Source organism: Lasioglossum baleicum, chromosome 9 (genome assembly GCF_051020765.1).
Source record: "Lasioglossum baleicum chromosome 9, iyLasBale1, whole genome shotgun sequence".
NCBI lineage: Eukaryota > Metazoa > Arthropoda > Insecta > Hymenoptera > Halictidae > Lasioglossum > Lasioglossum baleicum.
Genome location: NC_134937.1, coordinates 7,559,248 through 7,572,606, shown reverse-complemented (window position 1 = coordinate 7,572,606; position 13,359 = coordinate 7,559,248). Strand labels below are relative to the sequence as shown.

The following is a 13,359-nucleotide window of genomic DNA, read 5'->3' as shown; positions in this document are numbered from 1 at the left end:
GTTAAGCGACTTTCAGCGTTTTCGACAGGTTAGGGCGCCGCCATGTTAGTGGCGGAATCCTCGTTTTCCGTTAATAACTCCGTAACAAAGCCGCGGAAAATATTTTCGTAAAGGAAAAAGTGACTTAGAGTCTCCTCAGGAAGCACAACATTTTTGTAACACTTTTCACGATTTTTCAAGTGCTTGCAATAATCTGACGAAAAATATTTTAAACAAAAGTCGATCAGTTTTCGATTGGCTATACATTGCAATAAAAAAGTTCGAATATTTTTTTATTTTTATTATTGTCAAGGCGACCTCCATTTTTTAAAATGGCTTCAAGGTCATCCGAAGGTCACGGCATACTAGGTTGTTGAATTCGTCTTGATACGGGCTCTAATTCTGTTAAGTCAAAAATACAAAGTGCCATTTTAAAAAATGAAGGTCGCCTTGACAATAAGAAAAAATTTTTGAACTTTTTTTATTGTAATGTATAGCCAATCGAAAACTGATCAACTTTTATTTAAAATATTTTAGCACTTGAAAAATCGTAAGAAACAACCGGACAAAAAAATTGTTCTTTTATGATATTCCTCCTTTGATACCATTTAAATTATGCCACAAATATCTTTTTGTGTCATTAAAAATAAAGGAGATATTTAGGTGGCCTCCTTCAGCTGAGACACCCTGTATACATATTGAGATCCAACAAGACCCCGCGCGAGCAATTTTGCAGAAATCAGGCACGTTTACTTTCTGTGATTGTCCTGTTCCGTGGAAAAATGTTCAAACTGTCATGCTTGGGTAATTTCGATCTATTTACCGCAAGATGTCATCGTTACGAAAATGCAATTGCACAATTGCACCTGCTGGTCATTCTCTGATTTCGATGTTAAACAAGGATGACATTGTTTGCGATGCAAGAAATATTAGCAACACATTGACTTTCTTTAATCCTCTTCCGATCGGTTCGAATATGAAGGTTTCATTTGAAACTATGTACGAAATATACTGAATATATACCGGTGAAATAGTTCCATGTACATTGGATACTGTTGGATACTGCCATATACATATTAGGTATATATATATATACCTACGAACGAGTGAACATATTACTAATCAATTTAAAAAATCTACAATTTATTAACAAAAGTTGAGTCCGATTCAATGTAATTTATGAAGAACCCTACGCACTGTCGGTAACTGATTTTTTGGTTAAACATTGACACGTGTATTATCCTAACGAATTGTATTTTTTCGTCGAACGCCTTAAATAGCCGCCTCTTTTAAATGCGGTATACATTCTCTATTGTGATCTCTGTTGTGTTGTTACGCATTTCGAGATGGGTACCGTGGAGAAATGTATACTGATCGCGATTAAAAAGTTCGTCGTACATTCGAGTAAATAAACGATAGAATATTCTATTTACAAACTGTTTAGGTAACTGTCGGCGTGCGATGGAAAAATATGATTATCTGAGACGGACGGCTTCGTGAAAGAAACCCTCGGAATTTGTGTAGCAGCTGATACATATAAAGATGGCTAAGCTCAACACAAACAAATAGTGACCAGCTACACGCTGGTTTTCCAACTAGCTCTGCATGTAAATGGTGAGTAAACGCGATTCGTACGTTTAACATTCAAAAATAACCTGTTTTTCAAATTACCTTTACATTTCACTCGAATTCTTTGAATTTTGACGAGTATTCTACCAGTGCATGGACACCTGTCCTGACCTGCTCAATAAGATCTTCCATTTACGCCGAATTTATAACAAGATTTATTCTTGTTTCTCCTACACTTTTTTCCTAACTGATAATCCTATTCAAGTTGATCAATCGCTTCGTGGTTTCGTTCAAATTTATCTGATCCATGACAATAGCAAAATTTATCAGTTTCAAATTTGATATAAAAAGCTAATTGCTATGGTACTGATGAAACATTTTCGAAAAATGTACCTTGCATTTATTCAAATGGTCATTCCTATATTTGCTTACGTAGACTTCAGTTATAATTTATAATTTATCGTTGTAGACGGATGCTACAGAGATTTAGCTAAAAAATGGCTTACGATCCACGCGATATAAAGTATTCGTCGGATGTTCACCAACACAATCAACCTAATATAAATGGGTACACATATTCTGGACATCCTTCGCATCATGTTCAGCAAACGGATGAGAACAGAAACGAGAATACTTGCGGAAATAAAGAAGTATGTCCGCAAATCACGCGTCAGTCTTCTGGGACGCAGACCATTCAGAAAGTGGACGCTGCGACAATGACGGACCCGTTGCAGATAGATTTCAAACTGACGTCTGAGTATTTAGCACGGTGTTCTAATACATTAGGATTGCCGTATGTAAGTAAATACGAAGATACTGGCAGTAACCCGACACGTAATTGTCAAGAAGTCCGACCAAAAATTGAATACGAAGTTGAACCGCAACATATCAATGGTAAATGCATACATTTTGTACATCGGCCAATTCAAATTTTAAATTCAGGGGAAGCTAATGCTTCCGATTAACTATCGCAAACTCCTCAAAAATAGTTGCGCAAAAGATTTTTGATTCATCTCGATCCATTTTCCTTTTACGCTTCGATTCAACTAATTGTGTTTCAGCTATATTTCATATTTGAAATGAATGTATCGAATTACGATCTTATTATACAGAAATAACAAATTTTGCACAATCTAAAGCGTAAAGCAGGTAAATTTTTACCTGAAAAGTGTCTAAGAATTAAAAGGAAATAATTATTAAAAATTTGGATAGGTAATCACTAATTTCAATCAATAATAACATATTTCAATTGTTAACCCTTTACATTCGGAGCTATTCTAATTTGAAACCGAATTTTTCATTCGGTCTGAAATATTTCCATTTCATATGATAAAACTGATGTAATACCTTGTACAATACTTTCAGTAGTTTATTAAAATATTCAATACGTTTAGTAATTTATTAAATATAAATTTAATAATGCAACAAATATTTTAAATAACTGTATAAGAATTATTAGTATTGCCTCCGAGTCACCACTCGAGTGCAAAGGGTTAATAATTGTAATTGTTAATCATTAATTGCATTAAAAACATGGCTCAACTCTGGTTTCATAGCTAATGTAATATGTGTATGTGTCTTTTATTGATATTACGGTTTTTCATATGAATACTGTAAATGTTTCAGGTGCATTAGTCTATCATTGTCCAGAATGCGCGTACAGGTTCGTAGATCAGGATGCGTTGCATGAACATCTGGAAGAGCATAGACAGCGACCTTATATCTGTGATATTTGTGGTGCGAGTTTAAAGCGTAAAGAACATTTGGACCGCCACAAACAAGGTCACAATAAAGATAGGCCTTATCAGTGTAACATGTGTTGTAAAGCGTTTAAACGTAACGAGCACCTTGCTCGACATATGATAATACATTTGGGTAGCAAAAATCAAGTATGTACAGAATGCGGAAAAGCTTTTTATAGAAAGGATCATTTGAAGAAACACTTACAAAGTCACAACAGTAGTAGAAGCAAAAACCCAAATAGTTCTCAAAGTATTCCAAACAGTCAAAATATATTTTGACTATTACTTTGAACTTTGAAATCGATATTAAGCTTGTCCGAAATGGAAATTCCTTTTAGATCGTTTTCGATTCGCGAAACAGAGAGAGAGAGAGAGAGAGAGAGAGAGAAAGTGGTGAGTCTGGGTAACGTGTTAAGATATTGAAAATATCGGAAATCTTGAAAAATGAAAGCTATTGTACACGATCGATCTTTATAAATGAACGTCATTTGCAAATTCGCATCGACAATGTACTAAGTACTTCACTTTTTATCATTTCGCAAACTAGCTTGATGATCAGTGTATTTACAGTTGTGTATTTACACTTGCTTCTTTCACTTGAGCTATTGTACTTCCAGTCTACCTATGAATTATTTCTATTGTATATTCATCAAGTTATCGAAGAGGTTTGATAGAGCAAAGGATTGAAACAGACGGTAAACATTTTTACTATTTGCGTTCGTTAGCGAAGAAACGATCGTAAACGGTTACAAGATTTAGTCAAATTTAATACATTGTTGTGTTTTATACAAACGCGTTAACACAAATTTGTTTTGTCGATTACAAAATTGCTTGTCGTAAAAATAAAAGAATAATACTATTACTTTTTGGCAATGAGAACATAAAATACATATTTTTGCATCTCATAAATTCACAAATACCATCGCTTGATAATAAAGCGCGCTCTATCGAGAAAAAATACAAGACCGCTTTTGCATAAATGAATGAACCAGCGACAACAATGTGTTTTTATTTCCTGACTAATCAATTACGATACCCTGTTCAAATTGCTTTTCTGAGAACGAGAGCTATCGAAAAATTCGTTTTATCGACTTGAACATTTGAAATATTGACTAACAAATGACAAAAGATAAGAAAAAATGATTGAAGTTATATGTTACGATATCTTTTGTCGTTTCTACTTACGTAGAACAGAATTTCGTAGAAATGCGATAGAAAAAGAAAATATATGAGTTTCTGTTTCTCATTGCAGTAATGGCATCAACCTTTTGGATAACGTGCCTAATGAAAACAATATAATGTTTGCACAATATAGGGAGAAAATGATTGAAATCGATAACCGAGTTTTGCTTAAGGAACTGTTTTTTTTTTGTATTTAACAGGAAAGGAACATTGCAAGACGTGATTCCAGTGAAGCGTTAACCGAACGCAGTCCTGTACATATATAATGTTAAAAAGACTTGCATGACTTAGACTGCTTGAGAAGATAAAACGGTTATAAAAAGTTGAAGAATGTTGTAACTGTCTTTGCAATGTTCCTTTGCATTTGAAACTAAGATAGTGATAATTTCTTTAACAGATTACTACCAGGAAACAAATACCGAGATTAAATACGCGTTAACCGTTTATTTAATATTTATAGTTTATATGATACATATGTATAATATATACTACATGTTATTATATTATATATTATATATATATTATGCGCACATTTATACGTATAAAATTGTTACTTCGACTTTTTCTTTGTACATTATTTATGTATTTATTAAGAAAACTGACTATGTATCGGCTTTATTACGTACTGCTTCCAAAATGTACATAATTATACACAAGACCACACGAAATATGGTAAACAAACCGTTTTGTTATTGGTTGTAGTAATCAGAATTAAAATAATAAATGATTATTACATAAAATAATAAATTTTTTAAACATGAATCTACACGATTGTTCTTTGAAGAGCGTTCGCGAGACGGCCCAAATATGTTGTCGAGTGTTTCATTTCAAATATAACATTTCGAAATTCTATTCCTAAATCTTTTTATTGAGTGATTCCACGCGAAATCGGTCACTCTCCGAAGTACTGTTTCGGATTACGTTCAAATTTGGATATCTTATAGTCTTTAGCAATATATGAACGTATACATTCTTATTTGGAGTCAAGTATAGTAGTCACAACTCTAAGTAATCGTTAGTTATTGCTTATTAGTTATGATTAGTTAGTTTAAAGTTTAAATGATCAGTCATCAGTGGTCATCAGACACTTTTTTTAAAATTGTTTTAAGAATATGTTTTATGCGCGTGCACAGACAGGGGTAATCGAAAAGGAATCGGGGGGGAATACAAGTACCCCCTCTCTGATGACCAGAGTAATATGTGACACGTTGCGCGACGAGAATAGAGTGAGGCGAATGGGAGACACGTTGCGCGTGCGCGCAGGGACTGAACGGTGGAACAGGATAGTCGAAGGGGACAAAGGTGGAGAGCCTGGAGGGGGAAAAGAGGTTGGTTTCAATCTCATTCTGGCATCACAGGTGAGACTCCCCTAGCTGTGACCAGGCTTGCCATATTCCGCGCGGTACCAGGCCCCTTACCGCTGCGCCCCTCGCCCATCTGTTGGGCTAAGCCCGCCTGGCTTGCCCCACTCCTCGCCAGTGGGAGCATCTGCTTAGCCCAGCAGAAGGGCGTGGGGCGCAGCGGTAAGGGGCCTGGTACCGCGCGGAATATGGCAAGCCTGGCTGTGACTAGTGTCGCCAGATGAGGGGAATCACGGTGAGATGATGTACCCCCACTCTGATGACCAGACCAGTCTACGGAACTGCACCGTGCAGTGTCGCCAGTTGAGGCTGAATCGAGCCTCAATTACTCTCCTCCTTTTCCCCTTCCACTATCCCATTCCAGCACCACGCGCACACTCGAACGTCCCCCACTAAGACCGTAGACCCCAAAGAGGGGGTACTTGATTCCCCTTGATTGCTGGCGACCTGGCCAGTAAAAAAGTTTGCAAATTCTGAGGTACCTCTGCCAAACAGAAGGATAGTAGGGATTGCAGATAAAAACAAGCAATTTGTTATTTCTTCATTTGATTTTTCATACAATTTATATATATATATATATACATATATATATATATTTATTGTACATTACATAGGGTATTACATAAAGCAGCGCTGGGAAATGTCTGGAAAAAACATTCACAAACTTTATACCTCTATCCTCGCAGCCTAAATTCGTCCGTCTGTATTTATATCTACATCTCCCTGACACGTTTCTTCCTTTTATTATTTTCTTCTTGTCATCTACATTAAGTCTTACTAGGTATGTTTCTCGAGTCGTGCTTGTTTCTTCGTTTTACATTCCTGAAGATTATATGTTTTTTTATGCACTCTATACAAAAATAAAACACTGAGATCATCAGAGGGCTCGTATCATAGTCGTACAGAATTATTCCTGTTAATTCTCTATGTTTCTTTCTCTTTCTCTACTACACTCCTCGCTTCGCCTTGTTTTCCACTCGTGTCTGCTATGTTTTCCACTTATCGTCTAGCCCAGGTTGCACAAAGACGTCTTAAAGACGTCCCGAATGTCCTACGAACGTCTTCCGAACGTCTCCTGGATGTCTTGTGTTAGAATACTGTACGTATTTACAGACGTCCTTAAGACGTCTGTTTGACGTCTAATATACGATCAGGAGAATTTTGTAGGACATAACACACGAAGTCTGAAAGGTCCATAAATGTTAATTAAATTAAAAGCAGGCAAGAATAAAAATAGATTTCGACAAAAACGAGTTTAAAGTAAAACCATAGTTTTATTAGAAGAACGCATGTGGAATTGACATAAAAAGTGTAATAATATTAACAATTGGAATTAAAATGACAATAAAAATAATAAAAATTACAATTACAATTAAAATGACAATAAAAATCGAAATTGTAATTGAAGCAAAAACACTATAACTCGAACAAATAATACCAATGATAATACTTACTGCTAGATTATGGCTATATGTATATAAAAACCACACTGTTTATGGTCTTAAAAACGTTTTTTTAGGACGTAAGACTTTCAGACCTAAAATAGACGTACAATGGACGTCTTTAAGACGTCGTGTGCTATCTGGGAGATAGCTCTTTCTATCTTTCCTTTTCAACGTTTCTTCCCCTTTTTGATTCACAGACCGCAACAAACGAACGGTTTGCTACTTTTCCCTTTGTACCCTGGAAGACTGCGGTACAGATGCATTTATTGTAGGCAAAGAAGAACATAGAAATGGAATCTAAACGGTGAAGTCGAACCAAAAAATTCTTTGTTTGCACGGCTGAAGTAAAGTGCGCTTGCAAATCGCTATTTCTCTGCTTCCTCTTTTTATTATCGTCACTATCTATCGGGTACCCGGAAAATCCACGGCTGGGGACGGAAGCATTCGTTTATTCTACGTCAGTGGTATTCATTTCGACATTACTAATTGCATTCATAGCAATAAATGCATATACATTTTTTAAGTATTTGCGATAATCTCACAAAACATATTTTAAACGCGAAAGTCGATCAGTTTTCGATTGGCTATACATTGCAATAAAAAAAGTTCATTCAAAGTTCAAGGACATTTTTTTTATTATTGTTAAGCTTCATTTTTTTAAATGGCACTTCAAGGTCATCCAAAAGTCATGGTATACTAGGTCGTTGAATTTGTCTTGACACGGTCTATAATACTAATAAGTTAAGTCAAAAATACAAAGTGCCATTTTAAAAAATGTAGGTGGCCTTGACAAAAATAAATAAAAAATTTTCGAACTTTTTTTATTGCAATGTATAGTCAATCGAAAACTGATCAACTTTTGTTGAAAATATTTTTTCGTCAGATTATCGCGAGCACTTGAAAAATTGTGAAAAGTGATACGTGTATACAGGGTGTTCTAAAAATGTTTTGCTTCCTGAGGCGATTCGAAGTCACTTTTTCCTTTACGAAAATATTCTCCGCGGCTTTCTTACGGAGTTACCAAACAACATGGTGGCGCAATAGCCTGTCGAAAACGCTGAAAGTCGCTCAAATTAAGAAAAAGGCAAAAATTTCTGGTTACCGAAGGTAAAGTTTAACCAAAGCAACAAATATCTTACGTAAGAGGTTGCAACGAAAATAGGTGTTATTGTATTTGAATGAGTTTACTTATATGTACTCTTGACAACAAATGAATGACATTTCATCAGAAAGACGTTCATATTGTAGTAAACTTATTGTTAAGTATTAGGTAAGTATAATATATACGTATGGAAACCTTGCATTAGAAAGTGTATGACACATATTGTTTCAGTCAAAATTTATTTAAATACAGAATAAGAGACGAACGGAGAAATTATTTTTGGTGAAATTACAGTGAACCACGAAAGTATTATTTGAACGCACTTTAAAACAGTACGACTTTTTTATAATTGTACCAAACGACCTAATGTTTTGTAAGCAATTAGAAGCATTGTTACAACAGCATTGTCATAAACAGAAATTACAATTTACAAGGTTGCATGTAAAAATAAAGAAAGCGATTTTTAAAACTTTATTTTACTATTTGGTCCCTTAATGAAAATTCAAAATTCACGTTTTGTAGATATAGATAAAATTTCATCAAAGTCGATTAACATACCCAAGAGCTACAAATCATAGTTTTTCGCGACTTTTGTCATATTAAAATCCACAGATTCGTGTCGTTTTTTTTCTACGTCAACCGATTCTGATGAAATTTTCAGCATGTGTATAACTGACATACATCTACAAAACATATATTTTGAATTTTCATTACGAACTTTAATAAAAAAGTTATAAACGGTGCCCCTTTCAGTTTCTCATATAGTTCTTAGCAATTCCAATTTTTTCAAAATCTTTTTTGGATGTCTTTGGTAAATCGATTCTTCTAATTGCTGAAAAAAGTCAGGTATTTGGACCGATCATAAAAAGGTTATCCTGTTTTAAAGTGCGTTCAAATACTTTCGTGGTTCACTGTACATAACATAAGGTATGCGCTCGCTTAGCTTTCCGAGATATTTGCAAAAATAGAAGTCCAAGCCCAAATAAGAGAGGTATGAATTTAGTTCGCGTGTTTTGCTGTATCGGACCACTGTGCGTCGTCGGAAATGTTAAATGTATGCAACCAAATCACTGTTTCTGCTTTGATATCGAACGATCATTAAAATCGTAGGATCGAAGATGTTTTCGCCTTTCTGGAAACGAAAGACTTCCCGTTGCGTCGCAGACTCTCCGGCTACTCGACAGACATCTATTTTATACGTGTCATGACTGGACTGTGGATTTTTATGCAAAATAAAAATTGTCTGCATCAACTGCAAGACAGAAGAGATATGAAACTTTCTTTCTATTTTCAACAATTTTAATAAATCGAGAATAACATACCCAAATAAAACACGACGGCCATTTTACGTCTATTTTAGGTCTGAAAGTCTTACGTCCTAAAAAAACGTCTTTAAGACGTACCGTTTTCTAACGCTAGACGTTCATAGGACATTCGGGACATCTTTAAGACGTCTGAATGTCCAACTGCAGAGGTCTTAAAGTCGTCTTTGTGCTATCTGGAGTTGTTACATTGTCTTAATGTTTTTACTGTTTTAAATTACGCCCACCGATTTTTGTCCTAAATCCATAAAATCCGCAGTCCAGTCATGACTTATACTTTATGCGTACTTATCATATACATATATCTCCTAGGCTATTGAAAAACTGAGAAGTTTGTATGCTTTGTACTATGTCGAGGAATTTGTATATCTTTCCATATTTTTCCATTTCATCATTTCGTTTCGGTTCACATGCTGTGCTCATGTCTCCGTTTGGAAAACCGGTAATCACGCTCATGCACACGCGTACAGAAAAAAAGGTACACGTACGAGAAAAAGAGAACAATTTAGCACACACATGCGTGCACCGGGGCAGCTGAATTGTCCGATCGAATACACGCGTAACACCAGCGCTCGTTGGTTCATGCAAAATCGAGGCATCCTCTGCGAGAAAGGCGTCGGTACAAAAATGCTACATAGTCACAAGAACAGACAACGTTCAAACACTTCAAGGTATGTAGTATTGTTCGAATATCAGTGAATCGATCCTCCAAAAGCTCCTATCCCAGATAGCACACAACGTCTTAAAGACGTCCATTTTACGCCTATTTTAGGTCTGAAAATCTTACGACCTAAAAAGACGCCTTTAAGACCATAAACAGTGCGGTTTTTATATACAGCCATAATCTAGCAGTAAGTATTAGCATTGGTATTATTTGTTCGAGTTGTGTTTTTGCTTCAATTTCAATATGTATTGCAATTTTAATTTTTATTATTTTTATTGTGATTTTAATCCGAAACGTTATTTTTATTACACTTTTTATGTCAACTCCGCATTCGTTCTTCTACTAAAGCTTTAAACTCGTTTTTGTCGAAGTCTATTTTTACTCTTCCCTTCTTTTAATTTAATTAACATTTATGGTCCTTTAAGACTTCTTAGGGACGTCTTGAAGACCTCAAATGTTATACGAACGTCTCCTGAAGGTCTTTTAGACGTAAAACAGACGTCCATGAAACGTCTAGTTCTTCAACTAGGGCCGCCACAGGGAGCGAGACGCGCGTCTGGGTCGTGGGTGCGTAGCCTTCGAAACTCGGCCGTCGCGAGTAAGTAAATCCGAGCGCTGACTTATAAGATAAGAAATGGAACGTTGGAAATCTGGCAATTCACGAGGTGGGCGTTTCCGAAATTGAAATTGTAACAGCGGACATGCTAATTTAAAGCTGACGCGTGCTAAATACAGTTCGCTGGCGCCGTCGATCATATTTCCGCTTTCGGCTCTATCGATTAGTACGATTAAGAGTTTCGAGACTGCGTAGAAAAATATGGTTCTCAATTGTTCACCCTCATATCTCGCAGAAAATCACGTTTGATTTACAGCAAAGTGTATTTTAACCGTTTTCTCAGTTCTTTTCTCTTCTCTGTTCGAGCAATTATATGTTTCTTTCGTCCGATCGCTTCCAGCCCAGATAGCACACGACGTCTTAAAGACATCCATTTTGCGTCTATTTTAGGTCTGAAAGTTTTACATCCTAAAAAGACGTCTTTAAGACGTACCGTTTTCTAACACAAGACGTTCAGGAGACGTTCGTAGGGCATTCGGGACATATTTAAGACGTCTTTGTGCTATCTGGGAGACACGGTCAGTTTTCTTTTTGTAATAACTACTGTTAAACAACGGAATCGATGCTTGACCGCGCGATCTCCTCGCACGGAATTAAACATCTCCGCGAAGAAGAACGTCGATGAGTATCGCATTTCGAGCAATTACTTTGCAATTCGCTTGCGAAGTCGGTTTCAGTATCCTATTGTCTTACGTTAAACGATACAAGATAAAAGTAATAATAATTAGACTACGGATCTTAATATTTCCCCAAGTCGATTTCGAGAATTGGCAATTAAACAAAGTTGCGTTTCCAGAAACAAGTTTTAATCATGTATATATTTATCATTTTAATATTATCTCGCCAAATCATTATGCAAGCAACGACGAATGTACGATTGTTTACGATATAATTGTTGTTTATTTTACTGATCGATAAAACTCATATATCACAACGGAAATGATTTATCGGTCGATCGAATATTAAAAAAAAATGTAAACAAATCGAAAATAAGATAGCAGTATTATTGAAATACTGATAATATTTTTACTTGTTTACATCTCACTTATTCGTATTTGTCGAAACTGCTTAAAATCTGCAGTCTACCCAGATAGCATCCGACGTCTCATAGAGTCTGTTTTACGTCGTTTTTAGATCTGAACCTCTCACGTCCCAAAAAGACGTTTATTTGGTGACGTCGTTTTTACGTCTGAAGTGAGACGTCTTTTCGGAGATGACGTCTCTAAGACGTACCGTTTCATTCAGATGTCGTTCAAACGACCACAGACGACAACAGAATGTCTTGCGGCAGTCGTCATACAGATGTCTCAGTGCTATCTGGGTAATAATGACGGTCGAACTTTGTTTACGGACCGAAATATTCTAAGGGAAGAAAGCAACGTTTGTTGTTATCGAAAATATTTCCAAATAAATGCTATCGGTGGACATTCGACGAAACGGAAAACATCGCGTTAAATTCCTGCATGATTCTGTTCGATTTCTGATTTTCCGTTTGACGGTTTCTCGATGATAAAGTGAGATACGCGAATTCAACTTTATTATCCCTCTGGTTTGCTCGTAAAATCCTTTTGTCTCGCACGTATTATTAGCTCGTGCAACTCGGGCAATAAAGGCCTATCCCTTATCACTACTTATGCTCTATAAAACGCGATACTTATCTTTTAACTAGACCTTACTATCGAGTATAAAAACGGAAAGTTGTTCTGGCTCTAGCGTTACGAAAATAGGATAGAAACTGAACATTTCGATTGCAGATTTCCTCGAATCGTGGGTTCGATATATCATTCTCTTAAGTTGCCCTTAGGTTGTCCTTCAACTCCTAACAAAACGAATCGGCTGTTTCCATCGAAGGAACAATTTCTACAGAGATTACGGCGTCGATTAAAATGAAGAAAGAGGATGCTAAACTGACGTCAGCCGATCAACTTGTTTGCTCCATCTTCTTTCTATTTACGCTCTCGCACCGCCGTCGCCCTCCCTCCCTCCCTCCGTCCGTTACCGCAGAAAAAGAGACTTGAGTCTTGTAAAAACAGTTTTCTCTCGGTCATATTTTCGCGTTATTAAAAAATATTTCATTTTGTTCATCTCTCCGTCGCCCGTCGACCCGTCTTTTTTGTTTAGTCATTTCGCTCGTTCTGTGGCGCAAAAAATAGCTGGTATGGCGAAAAAACGACGAAAAAGTTGGCGAGAACGGGAGACGGAAGAAGGAACGGAGCATACACAGGGTGTCCCGGAAAGAGCTACGCACGGGGCCATTTTCGTTAGGTCCGATTTAGGTTGGAATAACGTTCGCGGGTGCGGAAACAGTCCAGCGCTATGCCAAGGCACCGGAGAATTGTTTTTCTTCCTTCTTTAGAGACGCGTTCAAACTGTTTAT

The 13,359-nt window shown here is 36.4% G+C and overlaps 1 protein-coding gene across 1 annotated transcript; it reads left to right on the top strand.

Moving 5' to 3' along the window:
• Nucleotides 1–1,193: 1,193 nt before the first annotated feature.
• Nucleotides 1,194–4,747, top strand: LOC143212355 (uncharacterized). Its single transcript, XM_076431073.1, has 3 exons — nt 1,194–1,593; nt 2,018–2,442; nt 3,175–4,747. The coding sequence occupies exons 2-3, from the start codon at nt 2,046–2,048 to the stop codon at nt 3,567–3,569; spliced, it is 792 nt and encodes a 263-aa protein (XP_076287188.1). The 5' UTR covers nt 1,194–1,593; nt 2,018–2,045; the 3' UTR covers nt 3,570–4,747.
• The last annotated feature ends 8,612 nt before the right edge of the window (nt 4,748–13,359 follow it).

Excerpts from the sequence above, each read along its gene's own strand:
- LOC143212355 (XM_076431073.1), top strand. The coding sequence starts at position 2,046 with ATGGCTTACGATCCACGCGATATAAAGTATTCGTCGGATGTTCACCAA. Across the intron at positions 2,443-3,174 it reads TGAACCGCAACATATCAATG|GTGCATTAGTCTATCATTGT; the intron begins GTAAATGCATAC and ends TAAATGTTTCAG.